The 21,061-nt window shown below is 45.2% G+C and overlaps 1 protein-coding gene across 3 annotated transcripts in view; it reads right to left on the bottom strand.

The window, feature by feature from the left end:
• Nucleotides 1–2,502: 2,502 nt before the first annotated feature.
• The window catches only part of RAB3C (RAB3C, member RAS oncogene family), an 829,967-nt gene continuing 811,408 nt past the window's right edge, over nucleotides 2,503–21,061 (bottom strand). For all 3 annotated transcript variants that reach the window (XM_069627320.1, XM_069627319.1, XM_069627321.1), the window contains exon 5: nucleotides 2,503–21,008. In XM_069627320.1, coding sequence (XP_069483421.1) covers nucleotides 20,821–21,008 — 188 coding nt within the window. In that variant the 3' untranslated portion in view covers nucleotides 2,503–20,820. The remainder of the gene's footprint in view (nucleotides 21,009–21,061) is intronic.

The following is a 21,061-nucleotide window of genomic DNA, read 5'->3' as shown; positions in this document are numbered from 1 at the left end:
AAAAATGTATTAGGACTAAGAAGTATCTAGAAGCTGGGTGACGCGATTGAAATGCCATAAATTCAGTTTGGAAGTGATACTTGGACGTGAAAACATTTTGGCTGACTACTTGTCATGTTTGGGAGGCTAAAAAGAGGAGGGAGGTAGAGAAGAGGAAATATCAGAGATGATATATGTGAATTATGATTGCATCATATCTAAAAGAGAGTGGTTGGAGGATGTAGAAAATGATGATCGTTTAAGAAAGGTGAAGAGTTATGTTGAGTTGGGATGGCCACCCAAAGGACAGTTGAACCAGAGTGAAAAATCATTCTGGGAGCTGTGTAATGAGTCGAGTGTAGTGAATGGATTGTCATGCCGTTGGGAGCGAACTGTGGTCCCACTTATGATTCATAAAATACTTAAAGATCTGGCACATGAAGGACATGTGGGTGTGACACGTACCAAGGATGTCTTAAGAGGAGATTGGTGGGCTGGTTTTGATCGGAAGGTAGAGATCAGATAGTTGTGTGGAGTGCAGTAAGGCTGGTAAAGGGGAAGTAGCAAAGCCTCAACTACTAATGGAAACTGATGTGTCAAGCAAAGTGTGGAAAGACTTGGCCATGAATATTTTAGGTCTGGTTGCGATGGGTAGTGGTTGAGGAAAATGTATTATTGTTCTCATTGATTTGCTAACGCGATGGACTGAATACAAGATAGTGAGGAAACCACTGGTGAGAGAATTATTGAGTTCATACAGGAAGTATTTGTGAGAGAGGGGGTGCCGAGTAGCAGACACACTGACAATGGTAAACAATGTGTGGGTGGTTGCTTCCAGGAGTACTTAAAGAGATGTGGAGTATAAATCTGCCTTATATCACCCAAAGGAAATGGGATGGTGGAGAGGACTAATAGATGTATGATGGATGCCATTAGAATGTCTGGTGCTTGTGGTAAGGATAGAAGAGTTGCAGTGCAGGAGAGATTATATGCCCTGTGCATGTCACTGCATGCTGTGACGGAAATGTGTCAGTTTGAACTGATGAGGGGTCAGAGCGCAAACACAAAAGTTCTCCCCCCATGGTTGGGAGGAGCAATAGAATCTGACTGTGTAGTGGACGAGTTGAGAGGAAAAATAAGAGAAAAGAAAGCGAAGTGGGGGAGGAAAGAAAGAACTGGATGTGCAATATGGAGACTGGGTGAGGGGAAGGAAAGGTGTTGTGAAAAAGAAGGGTGACTTATTGTATTCAGAACCCGTGTTAGTAGAAAGTGTGATGAGAGGTGCAGTGAGAGTAAGAGGGGGCTAGGTGTGGAAGAAAAACAGGATTTCAATGGTAAAAAGAACAATATATTGAAGTAGGGAGAGGAGATGTGTTATGATATAATCATCGGCACAGGTGGAACCTGGCATGACGGGGTGGAATGTGTACAGAGGATTGTTGCTCAGAGTTTTGCTAGATTAGTTGAAGGGCCTGAGGTGAAAGAAGAAGGCTGTGTTGGGGGTTGCTGCATGAGGTCTTCAATAAATAAGCACTTTACCTGGTGTGTTGTGTGCTTTATATAACTTTGGTTTAGGGTGCCTAACTTGGCCTTTCCTTTTGTGTGCTGGGGCTATCATTAAACCCCACAGCAGTATGGGTTATTATTGATTGCCGGGTTAAAGAAGGTCTACGATGCATGAGTGTATCCTGCTTTCGAATAGATTGACACAAGATATAGGGGTGAAGATATTATATGCTGGCTGCTCACCAGTAGTCACCCATGCTCCATTTCTTTCATTCTTGCACCAGTTGTATGTTCCTTCTTCCTGCAGAGTCGGTTTCTTAGAATGATCTGTGACTGAGTAGTAAGTAACAGGAGGTGTGCTGGGGTGCCATGGTATTGTAGGTATTTCTGGAAAAAGGCAAGTTTTAAGGCTCAGTTAAGAGTCTTGATTAATTGAGGGATTGAAGACTTTCGGTAGGTAATCAGGACATTAGCAAGTCATTTTCTGTCTCAAATATATCTATTGCCCACCTTGAAAAAGCCACCAACACTTAGAAACGTGTTTAACCCGGTAAGAAGCACTGCACAAAAAAGAGAACAAGTATAGTTAACAATATACTTTGTGGGCAGGAAAGTGCCGAGGCCACACTGCCTTGAGGTACTGACTAATCCTGCTGCAATATGTTGTTTGCAGTTCCATTTTATGGACACACAAGGAGTGTGGGCTCTAGGGGAGTGCAGTACTGTTTTGTCAGTCAGTGGGAAATAATAGGTAACAGGCCATAATTGGCAGAGGCCAATGCAGCATTTAAAGAGAACAAGATATAAGACTATCAAAAAGTGCAAACAAACTTTAGGGCAATTGTTTTAAAATCGGTAATAGGTGGTTGGATATTAGTATTCTAAGGCACTTACATTCTCATTATGGGTATCGGAAGTGGCAGACATCGGTATTCATTAATAGATGGTGTACATATTTGCAGACATTAATCTTCATTAATAAACAACCAGTGAAAGAATCCAGAAAGACTCGAGTAATTCATGAATATAGTCTCTTTATTATGTATATTCGTTTCAAAAACAACCCCTTTGTTGTTGGGGGTTATTCACATACAAACTCACTGTTCACTCTAGTACATAAGTTTACAGAACTTAAACAGAGGATTAAAATGCTGCACAATAGCCCGAGTAGTCTTTGCATCCGGATATGGGATTTTCTGCATACAAGTATGGAAGGGGGGTCCCGCATGACCGGCAGAATTTAGAAGGAAAACATTTACACCACGCTGAGTGTAGTAGTACAGAAATGAAGTAGTCCCATTAAAGCAACCTTACATGATAGTCAGAAGCAAGTATTGCCTCTACAAAGTTTTCGTACCACGACAAAGTAGCCATGACAGGTTTTTCAAAGAAATTATACATTCTATGGTTTGCTGATGCTTTTTAGAACACATGAGAACAGTAAAACTTGACTCACTATAACAATGGCAATAGGAAAGGCATCCATTTTGTCAGTCTGTAACAACAAATATATAATAGTCATTTAGCCTATGGTCCTAATGGATATGTAAGTTTGTTGGCTCTAGGATTGGTCCACAGGTACAGTGGTACAGAATGTATGCTTCTTTTATCCCAAATGAAGACAAGTGTTTTTGCCAGGCATCATGGACTTCCACACAAACAATACAAATGTTAACTCCTACAAAATGGCCTCCTTCATGCACAATCCCTCTGAGAAAATCCAATGTAATTAGCATATCAGTTGGTTGTAGAACACAGAGGTGAGCACACACATTATGTGTACAGGATCATTGATACCACAAGCCTGCTTTGTAATGCTATGGGAGGCACAAAACATCATCACTGCAGTGTTTAATTCAAAATATCAATGTAAGCCACACAGTTCTAGATCTGCACATCTAAACTCGTTAGCTCCAATTTAACGGCACTATCTTCATATGGAATCTGTCAGAGTTACGGTACCATTGCCACATCAGAAAAAGTAAAGGCAGAGAGGATGTATTGGTATTTTCCATGTAGTCAGGCAGAACGCACAAAGGTTCCCTCCATCCCATCCATCATATCAAATATTTAAAGATCAACCCCAGGATCACTTTTGCTAGCCACTTCAACTTTACTTTTTGTGGGTCTTCTTTTTCACTATTACCTTTAAATTCAGGTACAATGGCTTCTGTAGTACATTTTGATCTGTAAAATACTTTGGAAAATCAGACTGACAGGTACGTGTTGTTGTTTTTAACCATTAGCACTAATTGTACTGATGTAAATCTTATCAGTCAGCATGAATGAGAAGGCATGTCATGATTGCTTGGCTGCTGACTTGATTTTCTAAAGGTAATACGTGGAGGTCAATCAACGTCATCAAAGTATTTATCTCTATGGTAAATATTGACTAATTCCATCGTATCAGAAAATAATGATTTTGATGAAAGTGAGTTTGCAACAATCCATCTCACCTGTGGGGATCAGAATCCCGATCCCCCTGGATAGACCTTGCATTTCCTGCATTGAGCCAGAACCCCTGTAATGGAGTTTCATTGTGGGGTGCCTTATATGTGTAGGAAATCTCTTGAGTGATGGGGAGACGCACAGAGTACTGTTTATTTGGGGTTTATCCACATCTCTCTCAATGGGAATGAGCCCCTTAATAGGAAAAAGAAAACCTCTTTGCGGAGGCCCGAGGAAGTACAGGTATAGGGGGCGAAACATGGGCTGGCTCACCTCATGTCGATAAACAGCAGCTCTCTTTTCTTAACTAATGTACCTTTAGATTATCTCATTTAGGGGACACTTGTCACAGTTTACCATTTGAGCAACTGCTGCGCCACTGTTCCATGATCATTACTTTCAAGAGCTAAGAACTGTTTCGCAAGAATGGTTGCATAGCTATTGGTTGGGGGGCGAATGCAGCACCTACTTCTCCTTTCCAAAGCTTACTGCCAGCGGAATCAAGTGGCCGGAGACTATCGGTATCACCAGAAGTACAGTGGTAAAGTGTACTACACGCCAGGGTAATGCTAAAGACATTGCAGAGAAAGCCACAACTGTGAGTCTCTCGACATCTTACAAAAGCAGTGAACAAAATAGGTAGATGGGATACAGGTTAAGGGGATAGTAAGAAAAAAAAGAAAAGGCATGTAGGAGGCTCCTCCCACCATAAAACGCAGGAAAGGCCAAAAGGAAAGCAGGAAAACATTACTAATGCACCGATGCAAACAGCACAAGTTTAAACATTGTAAAATGCCTCTCTTTTTTCAGTACCGAATTTTGCTTGTTTGGATTTTTGAAGTCCGATTGGCTACTTAATAGCTTTTTTTCTGCACCCCCTCCCAGTGACTACTGTATGGGGTGATTATGTCTTTGCATCAGTTTAACTACCACAGCAGCAGAGCGCCTGGCAAAAAGGGATGGGTCACAACTCTTCATATTCAAAGGCGGGTGAAATGTCATGTGCACTAGTGCCACTCTAAATCTAAGACGTCCATATCATCTGGCACTATACCCAGAGGGACATGTTTAAACCCTGCAGCTCGACTTCCCAGGGCTTGCACGCTTCTCAGGCCATCTTTAGCCTTCCCAAAGATATTCCGCGTTGCCACACCAGTCATTTATGATCATGGACCCAGGTTGGAAGGGCATTTTGGCTAGATGCCCTCGAATACTGGAGAATGTGTCTGACCACCAGCCAACCTATTTGTGTTTAATGTTTGGATTCGCTGCTCCCTGTTTATTCTGCATTTTACCATTCATTTTCCCGCCATCATATGTTCCTAATTGTCCGGCTGAATACATTTTAACATCGTGGAGGCTCCCACCCAGCCTTTCACCCATTGATGACATGAGTAGAAGTGATTGGGGGGTTGACTGCCACTGTGTGCTCTGCATAAAGACAGGTGGCAGTGGCAAGTGCACGTCTAGTGAGTGGCAGAGAAGGGGAACTGGAAGAAGGCTTCCAGACTGGTAACAGTAACTGCTGCCAGGCTTCAGGTTAAAACGGGGATAGTTTAAAGATGGGCAGAGGGGCCATTGAGGCCTGCAACAGTGTAAAAAGTAGGCCTAACTACAGAGAGTGAAAGTTGTGGATGCGCAGAGTGGCACAGCACACCCATATCATTGGCATCCCACAATCGCACACTGATACGAAGAGATGAGCGTGTGATGGGAGTAACCATGAAAAGGCCATGCAATTGTGCCATCGCACAAGCCCACGGATTGCAATTATTCCTGCATAGTGCTGACACAGCAGCCACACAATGTGCAATCTGTGGCACAGCTCGGTGGCATCGGCTACAGTGGCGGGAGAGGGCCTTGCTGGGGATTGCAGGATCATTTCAGGTGCTAGAGTTCCCAGGCTGATAGTATCACCAGGTAGGCTTGGTTCTCCGTTTCTGGGACCACATTATGGTCCTCCTTGACAGACTCGTTATAGAAATATAGGCTAGTAATCTGCATGCAAGGCGAGTTGCGGTACAAAACTCTGCCTTCATTCCACATCACGACATGTACAGCGTGGGTATCTGATTCCTATAAACATTTATTCCCTGATGCCCATGTGGGGAAGGTTAATCTTCCTTTCCGTATTGAGAGTGTGCATGGTGCCACCCGCTGACTTGTGCATGCACTGACACAACAGATTGTGTCCTTGATGCAGCCCTGTGCTCTGTAGATGGTTTCAAACCTCAGATTCTGCCCTGATGCAGCCCTGTGATGTTTGCATCCACTGAGACCTCAGACTGAGCCTGGATACAACCCTGTGCTGTGTAAATGCTTTTGACACCTCAGATTGTGCCCTGGATGCATCCCAGTGCTGTGTAGAGGGTTTCAAACCTCATATTGTGTCCTTGATTCAGCCCTGTGCTATGTAGAGGGTTTCAAACCTCAGAGTGTGTCCTTGATGCAGCCCTGCGCTGTGTAGATGGTTTCAAACCTCAAAGTGTGTCCTTGTTGCAGCCCTGTGCTGTGTAGATGGTTTCAAACCTCAGATTGTGTCCTTGATGCAGCCCTGTGCTGTGTAGAGGGTTTCAAATCTCAGATTGTGTCCTTGATGCAGCCCTGTGCTGTGTAGATGGTTTCAAACCTCAGATTGTGCCCCCTATGCAGCCCTGGGATGTTTGCATTCACTGAAACCTCAGGCCGAACTCATGATGCAACCCTGTTGTGTGTACATGCTTTGTAACCACCGATTGTGTCCTTGATGCAGCCCTGTGAAGTGTGCATTCACTGAAACCTCAGACAGATCCAGTATACAACCCTGTGGTGTGTACATGCTTTGTAACCACAGATTGTGCCCCTGGTGCATCCCTGTGACGTTTGCATTCACTGAAACCTCAGGCTGAGCTCATGATGTAGCCCTCTGGTGTGTACATGCTTTGAAACCTCAGATTGTGCTTGATGCAGCCCTGTGATGTGTGCGTACAATGAAATACCAGACGCATGCTGTCCCTAGAGTAGTTATCTCTCTGTCAATGCAGTGGTTTGCCACTGTCTTTCAGAAGCCAGCCAGCGAGAGTTCCATGCATCCTTTTTGCACTGTGGCAATATTTTGCCCTTGTGCTTTTAATATGCCAAACTGTACTTGTCAAGGTGCAATGGTTTTTTAATGTGTCCCAGTGTTTTAAAAAAATGGAACAAACTTTGCCCTAGTGCAAATACTGTGCACACTTTGCACTTGCACCGGTGCAAAGTTTCTGTGATCGGGCCCAAGGTGTTACTGTGTGGAGGTAGCTGGGAACAGATAGAAATATATGGCTATAGGCACGTGTGTGTGCACGCACGTGCGCAGTAGCTCCATTACTGACAGTTGTTATAATATGGGTCGAGAGTAAAACACTAGAATATCTTTTTAACAAATGAGAGAGGAGCGAAGCTGCGGCCGCCGGACGGGTCCCCTGCTTCTAGGCCACCGTTAGTACATATACCGGAAGTCATGACCTTGCACAGACAGGGCGCCTTTCAGCGTGATACTTGCGCAGACATATTTTAGTTATGCTTTTCTGCTGTGATTACACAATAATGACAGGCAACGAAAAACAAATGTACACATACAGGTCAATTTGAGTATGTTGGTGTAGGTTTGTGGACTCTCAGACACGATGATTGCAGATTTTAATAAAAGTGTTCCTATTTCAATGAATTCTTTGAACTTGCGTTTGCTGAGGCATAGGCTATGTGCAACCATGCATGGCAACTTACACTAATAAAGGTTTGCTGTTTGCTGTTATGATCTTGTGTGGGGCGGGGGTCTTTCAAAACAACTCGGCATGTAATGTTCGTTTGTGGTTCAGAGGACTCTTCAGTTCTGTGTTTTCGTTTCTAGGTGTTCTATGAAACATTAAGTGTGATTGGTGGTCTGGTATGTTTCATGATGTTTAATAATTGAACTTTTTAAAAAGAACGTGCATAATTTCTCACTACCCGTTGGAATGCTTTTTCGCCACTGGGTGGCAGTACATGCAGTTGAACGAGGCGTTTAAGCCAGGAAGTCGCACAGAATGTGAGAACAGCGACTCCATTACCGTTAACCCATAAAAAGTAGTAAACATGCCCATTTGAGTGCTGTCAAGGGAATCCTCAACAATGCTTCTTGCGAGAATTTCAATAAACGATACATGACATTAGTCACAGGCTAACCGGTGAGTGGGAACGAATTTAACGGAGAACGCACGATTCTAGTAAGATAGACATTGTAAACAACAAGGGCACCACCAGCTACGTATTTCCATGATGTGAAGCCACAGGCATTGAAGTTGATTCGTGCGTGGCTGATGCGGGGCGGGTTCTGCTCAGGGCCAGCTGAGAGCTCAAGCTGTGTCAGTGCTGGCGGCGACCCATTTCAACATGGTGTTTAGGGGTCCCCTTGCTTTACAACTGGGAAAAACTGACCGAGGCACTCATAGGGAGCTTGAATTAATTTGAATAACTGAAGATTATCTCGGGAGATCCAGCCAACTGGTAGCTGAACACTATGGAAAGCTATGAATGGCTCTTTTCCAGCAGGTTGCTAATGTCGGGATACCAGAGTAAAACGACCAACAGGTGATAAGAGGGAGGTGACTGTCTGAGGGGGCCAGCAAAAGTTAGGCTTTAACGTGCACAGCGCGCACGTTCAATGGGCCTCATTACACGGACGGCGGTAAGGGTTAACGGTCACCGTTAATGGCAACGGTGACCGTTAACCCTTACCGCCGTACTACGAGGTCCCTTTGCGGGTTGGAGGAATTAACGCCTGCTTCTTGCAGGCGTTAAGTACCAACCCGCTAAGGGACCTCGGAGCTAATTACGGCACCGCAAAATTGCGGTGCCGTAATTAGCGCCTTCCCCATTCCCATAGAGCCCTATGGGGCAGAAATGGGAATGGGGAAGGGCAATGGCGGAAGGGGGATTTACCGCCCCTCCAACCTTGGAATGGGGCGGTAAATCCCCTTTCCGCCAAGGCGGTGCCGGTAATTTACCGGCATGGTCCAGGGTGCTAATAGCACCCTGGATTACCGCCTTCCGTGTAATGAGGCCCAATGTCCCGAATTAAAGGACTATGGGGCTCATTACGAGTATGGCGGTGTGGGAAAAAAATTGGCAGTAACGGAATTACTGCCACATTTCCCGCTCCTCCATACTCAAATCCTCCCACTTTCTGCTGAACATCAGCAGAATTGGTGGAATTACCGTGACGGTAATTCCACAATGCTAATTCTACCAAAAACGCCCCAGAGTGGACTCTCAAAAAATGGGGATTAACTCTGCCACCGTCATTTTTAATCCAGCAATAATTCTGCCAGACCAAGTGGTGGTAACACTAATTCCTTTGGGCAGTATTCCGGCAGACTTACCACTAGAATACCAGCCAACTCGTAATGAGGCTCTATGTTTCTGTGTCATAAGGCTGCCAACAAGGGGCAGCCGTTAGGGTGGTTGCAAGGCCCTGACAGCACCCCTGGGTGTGCTAATCCGGTGAGAATGCAAGTGTCCAACCGCAGCAGATCTTTTATTCACTGGCCATCTTTGGGGGTGTACAGAGGACCAGGAGTTGTTGCCCATGACCAACGGTGACTGCCTCCTGATGGCCATTGTAAGGCAATAATGAGCTGCCATTTTCTAATTCTCCCGTTAATGCCCTAAACATGCAACTAGCGCTTGGTTGTAAGAAAAATAGGCGACCTATTAGGCATTCAAACGGTGGAGACATCGATCAGTGCATGTACCATCAGTGCTTGTGTTATCACGAGCGACCAAGCCCCAATGTTTACTTCAAGCTCCATCACCTTGCCCATCAACTGAGAATGGGTTTGTGTCCCTTGATTTCAATGCCCACATTAAAATGGAACAAAATAACTGGTTAATCTCATGAATGAAAGGAGTAGAGGCAGGCCTACATTCACCAAAACCACCCCCGTCCTAGGCAAACTACAATGGCTTCCTCTGCAGGAGAGGATGCTGTTCAAGACTTCATGTACCATCTACAAAGCAGTCACCAGTAGCGCAACAGTTTACCTGGCAATTAAGCTCCACATATCTGGTGGCACACGCCCCACGCTCAGCAAATCCACTATCCAGCTCCCTTCACAACTAGTCTGCAAAGAGAGGCCCCACCAACAATTCTTCTCATTTCACGAAACAACCCTCTGTAATTTAATCCTGTAATCGGCTCTGAATGCCCTCACAATCCTCCAATTTTGCTAATGCTTCGAAACATGGCTTTTTTCAACAGCACCTGACTATTGACTAGTCCCAATGGATGCACAGGCCACCATTCACAGTACTGCGCTACTGTTGAAAGATGCCAGCCCAAACGCTGGCTACCCACACCCTGTACAGCGCTCTGCTGCTCTTGGGCTAGGTCTGTGCTTTAAACAATACAATAAAAGAAACCAGGTCACAGTGAAGTCAATGAAGTAGTGAAAATACTTATGAACAGCTCCTTCCCTGGGCTCTGTAGCCCAACCCTGAGGCACAAGGCACTTGGTCACTCAGAGTTCAGACTGGAGACACTATCCAGAGATTGAGTCATACAATTGGAGGCCTCCACATGTGGAAGCCATCCCATTATTTTGGAAGTCAAAATATTTCCATGCTTAACATTTTCAGGGAAAATGACGTCAGTGAGAAATTAAATGAAAGTCAATAAAGTCAATAGACGAGAGTTTGAATTCTCCTGTACTCGTTTCTAATCAAAACAAAAGACAAAGCAGCAATTGTATATGTGTGCAGAATTCCAGATGTGGCCACAGTAGGTGGTGGGGGGAGTGTTTAGCAATACTTCACAGACTGCCCAAATACAAGTCATATTTTAAACACAATCTATGGAAATCTTTGATTTATTAGCGCCTATATTTGGACTTTTCCTGTCCTTTTCCTGTACTTAAAACCATTCAAAGGAGCAGCGCTCTGAGACCAAAGTGCGTGTAGCGCTATATAAGAAATAGATATTTTTATTATAACTGGAGCACTGCCACCATCACTGTCATTGTCCAGCTCCAGAGGAACTTGAATCTGTCTCCCCAACCTACCCCCCACCCCTTGTTCTGCCACACAGGAACTGTTAAGCCATGTCCAGCTGAGAAAGGGACCTGGCTCTCCCTCCTAGTAGTCCCTCTCAATCCTTCCTCTCCTCTTGTAACCGCGCCATTTCGAAGTGACTTGCAAGCAAGCGTGCTCTGCATTAATTCCAAACAAAGAAATGTGTAAATCTCGTGATGTGCAACTATTGGGTAGACTCTCCATTGGGATGCCGAGGTCAGGCCCAAACACTAGTGATCCTTTCAATAAGATGCAACTCTAATGACAAGTGCAGTGAAGGGTGTTCCTCTCGAATGGATGTAAAGGTAGGCAGGGAAGAGTAGATACTGATCATCAAAGTGATCATAATGTGTGTTGTCATGTATCTAGTTAGAGACGTGATGGGAATACTGCAGCTTCGGGGCGTATGCAGAGCAGGGGTTTCTGCTTTGTTGATGTCAGGTTTAGAAGTAGTTCATAAGAGCTTCTCTTCATAGAATCACCGTCTAGCCCCTACCCTCTGAGGATTTGGCGAAAGTTGACGGATCAGAAGCAAGTAAAAAAAGACTGACGAACAGAGACTGGGCTTCAGATTGAAGGCCACGTGCTGTGTGGGTCTGGAAACGGTGGATGCGTATTTGCTGCCCGCATCCAAGGGTGCATGGCCATTGAACGCGTATACGAATTAGCAAAGGAACAGAATATGATATCGTCAGAAATTCATCGATTGCTACTACAACGATTACGACATCCTAATAAACAGCGTAAACACACGTGTGCACAGTAGAACGGTAAACATGCACATATAGCAAGCACACTGATGTACATTAAAAATAGTTTGTTTCAGAAAAATAAGCATCACTCACAGAACACATTCACACTGAACATCTTACAAGAAAACAGTCACACGATTTCAACACGGATTAGTGTGCACCACTCAGTATGCACCACTCACTATGCACCACTCAAACAAGCATTCTCAGCCGCACATCACCCACTCATGCGAACAGGGGGGTCCCCCCCCCCTTCTTGCCATCTTACTTACACTGACTGGGTCAATACATATTGCACTTAGTGGCCCAAGGTCCCCCAAATTTGAGGTGTTTCAAATAGAAAAATATCGATTTCAGAGTATATTTTCATGCAACATTTAGGACATTTCAGCTCCACGTGCAACACCGGACAGCTACACAGAGTTTAACACACCATCCGAGGCACAACACCACAGCTGATAACATTGACATCATCACAAAGTATAGTCACGTGTTACAGACAATCAATACACACTAGCCTCCTAACTCAAAAATATAGATGTTTCCTTTACATGATGCGTTATGAAGATTTGTAAGGAAAAACTAAACTACAATTCATGCTTTCTGTCTTAAGCAAACCAGGAGCTTTGCCAGTCAGATAGCACAGTGAGCTAAGCACTCACCCCTCATATATGTGTGAAGCATGCTGTGGCAGGTTCGAATCCTGGCAGGGTCAATTTAGTCTTTCATCCTTCTGAGATCGATCAAATGAGTACCACTCTGTGGGATAATAATGTCTTCTGTTATTTGAGTGTTCTGAGACTGATGGGTGTGTAGCGCTATATAAGAAATACATTATTTTTGTTCTTTTTCACAAGCGGCCCAATTTCATTGGCTAGTCACACAAAGTCCCAGAGGGAACCTGGGCTTTGTGGTCCTTTCCACTAGATGAGGCGATGAATTGTGACCCGGAAGCAGTAGGAAAGAGTGGCAGGATGTATGCCAGGATCTTGTTGGAAGGACCACCATATCTGATCAGCCTCTATCTAATATTACTAGGACAGAAAACCTCTTTTCTGAAGAACACAAGCCTTTTGGGGTTTTATCTGGAACTAAGTTCTGAGCATGAACACTGAGATTTGTAGCACAGAAAGCATTTTTTATTCAATGCCAATTGTGACACAACACAAGGCATGGTGTGTGTTCTCTGTTCAGTTCTAAGGTGGATTAAACCAAGGCACCTGTAAGGGCTACTTCAAGTGCCAGCACGAAGATAGCGCGTGGAGACAGCCCAATCCATCAGCCGATTCAATCCTTTGCTGTGGCCATTCAGAAAAACAGAGAAGACTTAGCTGATGGGAGAACTGAGAACAGAAACACCTGTCAGGTGAACAAGAGGCAGGCAGAGTAAAAAAAAGGAAAAACTTTCCTTACAGACTCAGGATGTTTCAATATAAAGGAAAACATTCTGAAATGTAGGAATTATTGTTAGCTACAGAAAAATAACTCACCTGTGAGTATGAACCCATCAGGAGTGACACACTTAAACTCTAATGATGCTTGAATATTGTAAACACTTGACAGGAATCCCACTGGGAATCCAGCTGCGATTGCAAAAAGCGCCCCACAGTTTACCCAGGCTCTGTAAGAAATCTAGCCCCCATGGAAGAGGAATGGGTGGATATAAGCAGTGCGTGCATGCGGTTGGTGAACTCACCAGGTAGGGATGATGAACATTTTTTAACCACGAACAAGTGCTAAACGTGATTTTGCTCACTTAGTCACTACTATACAAGAACCATGCTCAGGAAACAGTGTTTGCAGAGACGTACTTGGCTGAGAGTTCAGGAGCTAACACGAGGCACATGCGGTGCTTGAAAAGACTCAATGCAAACCCTATGAGAGCTGTAATCAACCAATCACATCTTACTCCTGAGTTATCTCTCATTTATGTTTGATTAATCCGATTTCTCTTTCAGGGCGTGTTAACCATCATGCAACAGGGTTCCAGGTAGGACCATTCTAAGAAAGAAGACGCTTAATACCTGACAATCTCAACACTTGTCTCAACATCTGCATGAAGAAGACAGGCAACAGGAAAGCTTTAGTTTAATTAAACATACTAGTTCAAACAGTGCAGCGTTATGGAAAGTTCCCCAAAGTGCTAAAACATCTCTGCCATGAATAGAGACTGATTCGTTACTCCAATTCACCATAACCTGCCAGTTTGAGGTGTCGAAGATATGCCCGGAAGATATAACATGAGTTGCATTCTGGGGGATGTTGCAGACACCCAGAAGAATGAACATGAGCTGCATTCTGGTGGATGTGCAGGCACGCCCTCAAGATGGAACATGAGCTGCATTCTGGGGGATGTTGCAGACACGCCCAGAAGATGGAACATGAGCTGAATTTTGGGGGATTTTGCAGACATCCAACCCCAGATGATGTAAATATGAGCGGCATTCTGGGGGATATTGCAGACACACCCTCAAGATGGAACATGAGCTGCATTCTGGAGGATGTTGCAGACACGCCCGGAAGATGGCACATTAGCTGCATTCTGGGGGATGTAGTAGGCACGCCCTCAAGGTGTAACATGAGCTGCGTTCTGGGGGATGTTGCAGACACGCCCAGAAGATGGAACATGAGCTGAATTTTGGGGGATTTTGCAGACATCCAACCCCAGATGATGGAATATGAGCGGTATTCTGGGAGATATTGCAGACACGCCCTCAAGATGGAACATGAGCTGCATTCTGGGGGATGTTGCAAGCACGCCCTCAAGATGGAACATGAGTTGCATTCTGGGGGATGTTGCAGACTCGCCCAGAAGATGGAACATGAGTTGCATTCTGGGGGCAGTCGCTCAGAAGATGGAACATGAGCTGCATTCTGGAGGAGGTTGCAGACACGCCCAGAAGATGGAGCATGTGCTGCATTCTTGGGGATGCTGCAGACACCCAGCCCTGGAAGATGGAACATGAGCTGCAGTCTGGGGGATGTTGCAGACACCCACCCCTGAAAGATGGAACATGAGCTGCATTCTGGGGGATGTTGCAGACATGCTCAGAAGATGGAACATGAGCTGCATTTTGGGGGAATCTGCAGACACCCAACACCGGAAGATGGAGCATGAGCTGCATTCTGGGGGATGTTGCAGACTCGCACCCACGGAAGATGGAGCATGATCTGCATTCTGGGGGATGTTGCAGACTCGCACCCCCAGAAGATGGAACATGCACAGCATTGTGGGGGATGTTGCAGAAATGCCTGGAAGCTAGAACATGAGCTCCATTCTGGGGGGTTGTTGCAGACACACCCTCAAGATGGAACATGAGCTGAATTCTGAGGGATGTTGCAGACAGGCCCAGAAGATGGGACATTAGATACATTCTGGGGGATGTTGTAGACACGCCCAGAAGATGGAACAGGAGCTGCATTCTGGGGGATGTTGCAGGCACGCCCTCAAGATAGAACATGAGCTGCATTTGGGGGGATTTTGCAGACACCCAACCCTGGAAGATGGAACATGAGCTGCATTCTGGAGGATGTTGTAGACACGCCTGGAAGATGGAGCATGAGCTGTATTCTTGGGGATGTTGCAGACACCCAACCCCGAAAGATGGAACATGAGCTGCATTCGGGGGGATGTTGCAGACACTTACAACTGGAAGATGGAACATGAGCTGCATTCTGGAGGATGTTGCACACATGCCCAGAAGATGAAACATGAGATGCATTCTGGGGGATGTTGCAGACACACCCAGAAGATGAAATATGAGCTGCATTCTGGGGGATTTTGCAGACACTCAACACCGGAAGATGGAACATGGGCTGCATTCTGGGGGATGTTGGACCCCTTCTGGATGTGGTACAGTGATTGGCGGATAAACCTCATCACCAGCAAGACAACTGTCACACTGTATACCAGACTGATCAAGGAGCACCCACACATCAGCCTCAACATGGAGACCATTAAGTGGGAGAGCAGCAGCCGCTGCCTTGTGTGACCCTGGACAACAAATTCAACTTGTCAGTTCAGGGGTACTGGTGATCGTGCTTTATTCGATATCTTTTAAGTAACTTTGCAGAAAAAGTTGGGGGGGACATGACATCTGAAGAAAAGGTGCCCCAGCCAAATGAATGGGGCAAACTGGTGTGCCATGAAAGTTGGGGGGGACAAACACCCTTGTCCCCCCCTAAAATTACGCCCATGGCCTCGGCTAAACATTCATGTCAATGCTCATCATGAATCATTATAAAGCTAGTCTTTATGCACACACATGACGAAATATGTATTCGGAGGAAAAGGTCATCAAAAGACCCAGATGTGCGGTTTTTATTTGTACATCAGAATTTGATGAGAAGGCCGGCTTTAGCCTTGTCGGGAGTGGGCCTCAGTGACAGGGGAGGTCTACGACATGCAGACACCAGTGAACCGGGTGTGCCCACAACTAGCTAAAGGAAATACCTTTCGGAGTACCCTTCTGTTCTGATCACAATGGGTGCCAAACATTGCACTGCCCTTACAATCGACATAAAGAAGGAACTCAATTCTAAGGGCTTCAAGTAGAAATTCAAAACCTGCCTTTCCAAGCTTAACATAGGAAGGGAATATGAAAAGTCAATAGATTCATAAACGGGTAATCTTTAGGTTCCAAAAGAGATTCGATTGCTCTGGCGGCTTGACTGGGAGCCATGCGTCAAATTGGGGTATCCGATGTAAAGGTGGATACAGCAAATGCCATCATTTGGTGGTGCCGAAAAGTGGCAGTAATGTAATCACGGACACTTCACCGCCACTTTGTACTTCATCACCAGACTCGTAGTAAGTCCCAGTGTCTTCAATAGAACTCACCTCTCCAATGGGAGCCAGCGCAGTTCAGATAATCCCCCCATAACATGATATCGCTTGGCAAGCCCTAGAATCAGTTGAAGAGCAGCATTCCTTATCAACGCATTCAGCTTTGTCTTAGTGAACCAAGGGTAGGTGAAGGTTATGTGGCCTATGTGTGAATTAATGAAGGACTCTTAGACTTCAGATGCTTAGATGTGGCCCTAGGACCTAGTTAGGTGTGTTCCCTCAGCTTTGCCATTAATCCGAAGGACATTTGAGGGCCCCTCAAGCTGGCAAACCTTAACATCCAGCTTCTGTAGTAATAGTGATTGCAACATGTTTTAGGATAGCCCTTGTCCCCCGTGTGTTCCAGCACCCTTCCCTGTGCTCTGAGACTGCTGCCAGGTGATGTGCTGTTCACGCTACGATGTAGATATAACACGATATCTGGAAAGAGCATTAATCTGAGGGGTTAAAGGTACAAGACTCTCTGAGATCCTCCCTAGATTTCAGTCTTCGGGGCTAGCGGCAGTGTGATAGAATGGGACCAAGGCGGTATGAAGTGCACATCATTTGGGAGGTCAGAACAAGATAACATGTGTTTTCTTGGCATTGAACGGAGCACCATTGAGTTTGGGTAACAGCCTCTGTTATCTCTCAACAGTGCCTGGATAATCCTCTGGGGCTGAGTGTGCGCCCTACATATATACCTGGGAAGGAATTTGCCTGCAGGAATACCTGAGCGTAGGATTCAATTTGTAAAACAACATCTGAGATCAGACTTAAAGGATAGACATATGTGTATATTATGTGACACAACAGAATACCCATAGCATCCCAGAGATGAAATTGTAGGGCAGAGATGCTAAATTTCCCTTTCTTACTTACTGCCCTTCACCCATTAAAAAAGAGGAGCATTAGAGGGCTTCTCCTGATGTACTGGCTACTTTACAGAGATTCTGGCAGAAGAAAAGGGTGATCCACCATGGCATTGATTATGGCTGGAAGGCTCCCCCACACCGGCGGTGACAGTACTGCAGTCTCTGTCCTATGCCCAGGCCCACACCCAGAATGGTGGTCAGAAGGTTATGAAGTGGTGCCACCATCTTCTTCTCCAGCAACTTACTCAAGATCAACAGATGGTTTTAGAGGAAGGGGCCTGCCATGTGGAAATCCTGTGGGAACTTACCTATCCTCCACAAATGTTGCATTGACAGGGGCAAAAAAACACAAAGAACAACGAGGAAACAGGTTGTAGAAGCCGGGTCCTGATACGCTCAGCGATTATATCTGTAGGTAGAGATGTTATTTACTAAATAGGGCAGAACATATAATAGCTTTTGGCATTTCTACGGGTATCACAGTGGCCTGAGAGAAAACCCTTATATTGTGGATTTTGTTACTGAAGATGGCATTAATGGGATGGTCAGCTTTCTGGCGTCAAAGCAAGGGGGTTGGCAGCCTATTACTGTTCTGTATAACCCATTCAACTAGTTCTGCATGCTTTGAATGTTCTCTGCTAAAATGAGATCTTTAGCAAAGGGGGATTGACAAAATATATGACAAGGGAACTTAAAACACTTTGTAGAGTAACAAAGAAAGTATGCTGTGCTAGTAAACGTGTTAAAATAATTGGGGTAATAGAAAGGTGGTTCCACCGTGATTAAACATTCCTTAGCAAAGTCAGAGCCATTGTAATTCGAATGCAAATTTAAATCTCCTACATCTGACTCCACCATCTGTGCTGCCAAGAGATTTAAAAAAACAGCAGAGGGGCGGAGAGTAGCGAAACAAATCTTCCATTCAGCCACACATCCACAGGATTCTCCATACACCCACACATTCCCAGGATCCCCCATGCACCCACACATCTCAAGAATCCTCTATACACCCACAAATACCCAGGATCCTCCATACACCCACACATCCCAGGAGTCTCTACAAATCAGCAGGATCGCCATACACCCGCCCATCCCAAGAATTCTCTATACATCCACACATTCCGAAAATCCTCTATACACCCCACACATCCCCAGAATCCTCCATACACCCACAATCCCAAGAATCCTCTATACACCCACACATCCCCAGAATCCTCTATACACCCCACACATCCCCAGAATCCTCCATACACCCATAAATCCCAAGAATCCTCTATACACCCACACATCCCCAGAATCCTCTATACACCCCACACATCCCCAGAATCCTCCATACACCCATAAATCCCAAGAATCCTCTATACACCCACACATTCCGAAAATCCTCTATACACCCCACACATCCCCAGAATCCTCCATACACCCGCCCATCCCAAGAATTCTCTATACATCCACACATTCCGAAAATCCTCTATACACCCCACACATCCCCAGAATCCTCCATACACCCACACATCCCAAGAATCCTCTATACACCCACACATCCCCACGGTCCTCTGTACATCACCAGGATCCCCATACACCCACAGATACTCAGGATCTTCCATACACCCACACATCCACAGGATCCTCCAGACACCCACACATCCCTTGGTTCCTGTGGATATCCCCATGATTTTCACTACACCCAGATACCCCCAGGCACTGAATCCCCTATGAAGGGTTTTCCAATCTGCCAAAATCAGCAGGAGTGTACTCTGGTGGCACAGATAACTAGATGCCCATGGCTCTAACTGTGTGCAGCCTCATTCTGCTTTAAGCCTTTGGGAGCAAGGATATTTTATCTGACTTCACTGCCCCACGTCCTCAGCAGGTATGTCGGACTCCACTCCACCCCTGTGCAGGGAACATGGTAAAATTTCACCATCGCCAGTACACCCCAGACTGATATGCCAACCTTGTGTCCTAACTTGCTATTTTTGAATAAGTCACAAAGTTGGCAATCGCCTAAAATCACCTATTCTGATAGCACAGGGCCAGACCCGGCCCTGTGCAGGGCGATTGGGTGAGGTTGGTCAGATTTCACTATCGCCAGTACACCCCAGACTGGTATACCGACCTCTGACCAAAACTTCAGCCCACCAACTATTGTAGGGCTCGAGCCAACAATCGCAAAATCGGCAATCTCCCGAGATCTCCTATACTGATAGCACAGGGCCAGACCCCGCCCTGTGCAGGGCGAATGAGTGGGGTGGGTCAAATTCACTATCGCCAGTACACCCCCAGACTGGTATGTCGACCTTGGGCCAAAATGTCAGCCTACCAACTGTTATGGGGCTGGAGCCAACCCCGAATATACAAACAAACTTTCACAAATATATATAGATATATGTATACAGAGAAAGAATAAAGTATAAGTCTTGTTCAATTACGTGTACAGATCTTTTAGATTTTTCCAAAGTGTTTTCCAGATGGTTTTTCTTTATATTTTCATTACCAATTGCAACCCATGTATGTACATTGGAAGGATGATGAAAGGGTTAAATAAGTCTTGCAAGGACAATAAAACAAAACGAGCCATCTCACGTGCATAGGTGTGTTAAGGTCTACCACATCTCATAAATTAATTCCTTTCTTACATATTAACCACCATGAAACAGCAGCCTTAAGAACCCTGCTTGGATTAAGTGGCCGAGTTGATGGCCTCGTGGCCCAGGGCATGCAGTAAGAGCGACTTTAAGATGTACTACAATAAAGAACTCCCTTTGTAAATCCATGTTTATGTGGACGTTCGACACTTAGCAATTTGCAAAGAAAGGAGCTCCTTCATTTCAGTGTTTTAACTTAAGACTGGGAGAGAAAAAGCCCTTGAATATATCCGTCAGATGGGAGAGCTGCATAACATGCCAAACACGCCAACAGCTTTCAAGTAATATGTTGAGTCCATGTCCAGTCTGGAGGGGAAGATGGCATCCAGAAGATTAAGCTATTGTACATGAAGTAAGTTCACAATGCGTCGCCATTTATCAAAACTAATTAAGCAAAGTTGAGTCGCGTTCTAGCAGTAGAGGGCACACAACCAGGGGCAGAATGCGATGAAAAATCCCAAGAAATAAAGGGTTTACAACACACAACATACATATACATAACATATGCCAACAGATGAAGAGGCCTTAACAAATGTATGAGCACTTTTTTTGCCTAACATTACCACATTGGACCCCCTGAACAATTTAAGGTAATCTATCCGATGATATAAAATAACTGTATTTTCTCCCAATAAATTATTAAACGATATAAATAACAGTGTGTAGACCATTCATAAATACTCATTGGCAATTGCACGCAGCGGAACAGCTCCACTGAGCGATTAACAGCCACAGTTGGGTTGCTGAGGTGGCGGGTTGTCTGTTAGTCTAGTGTTCTGCTTCCCTGTGACCACGGCGGGATCTGTTTCCAAACTTTCCGACATTTTGTCACAGATGATGTCGACAAGCCGCTCGAAGGTCTGCTTGACGTTGATGTTGTCCTTTGCGCTTGTCTCAAAAAATTCAAAACCTAGGAGAAAAAGCAAAACACATTGGTTCTGTGTCCTACCTATGAAACTTCCA

Source organism: Ambystoma mexicanum, chromosome 6p, assembly GCF_040938575.1.
Source record: "Ambystoma mexicanum isolate Mex_15411 chromosome 6p, UKY_AmexF1_1, whole genome shotgun sequence".
Classification (NCBI taxonomy): domain Eukaryota; kingdom Metazoa; phylum Chordata; class Amphibia; order Caudata; family Ambystomatidae; genus Ambystoma; species Ambystoma mexicanum.
The sequence above is the reverse complement of the archived record's forward strand: the minus strand, read 5'-3'. Positions and strand labels throughout refer to the sequence as shown.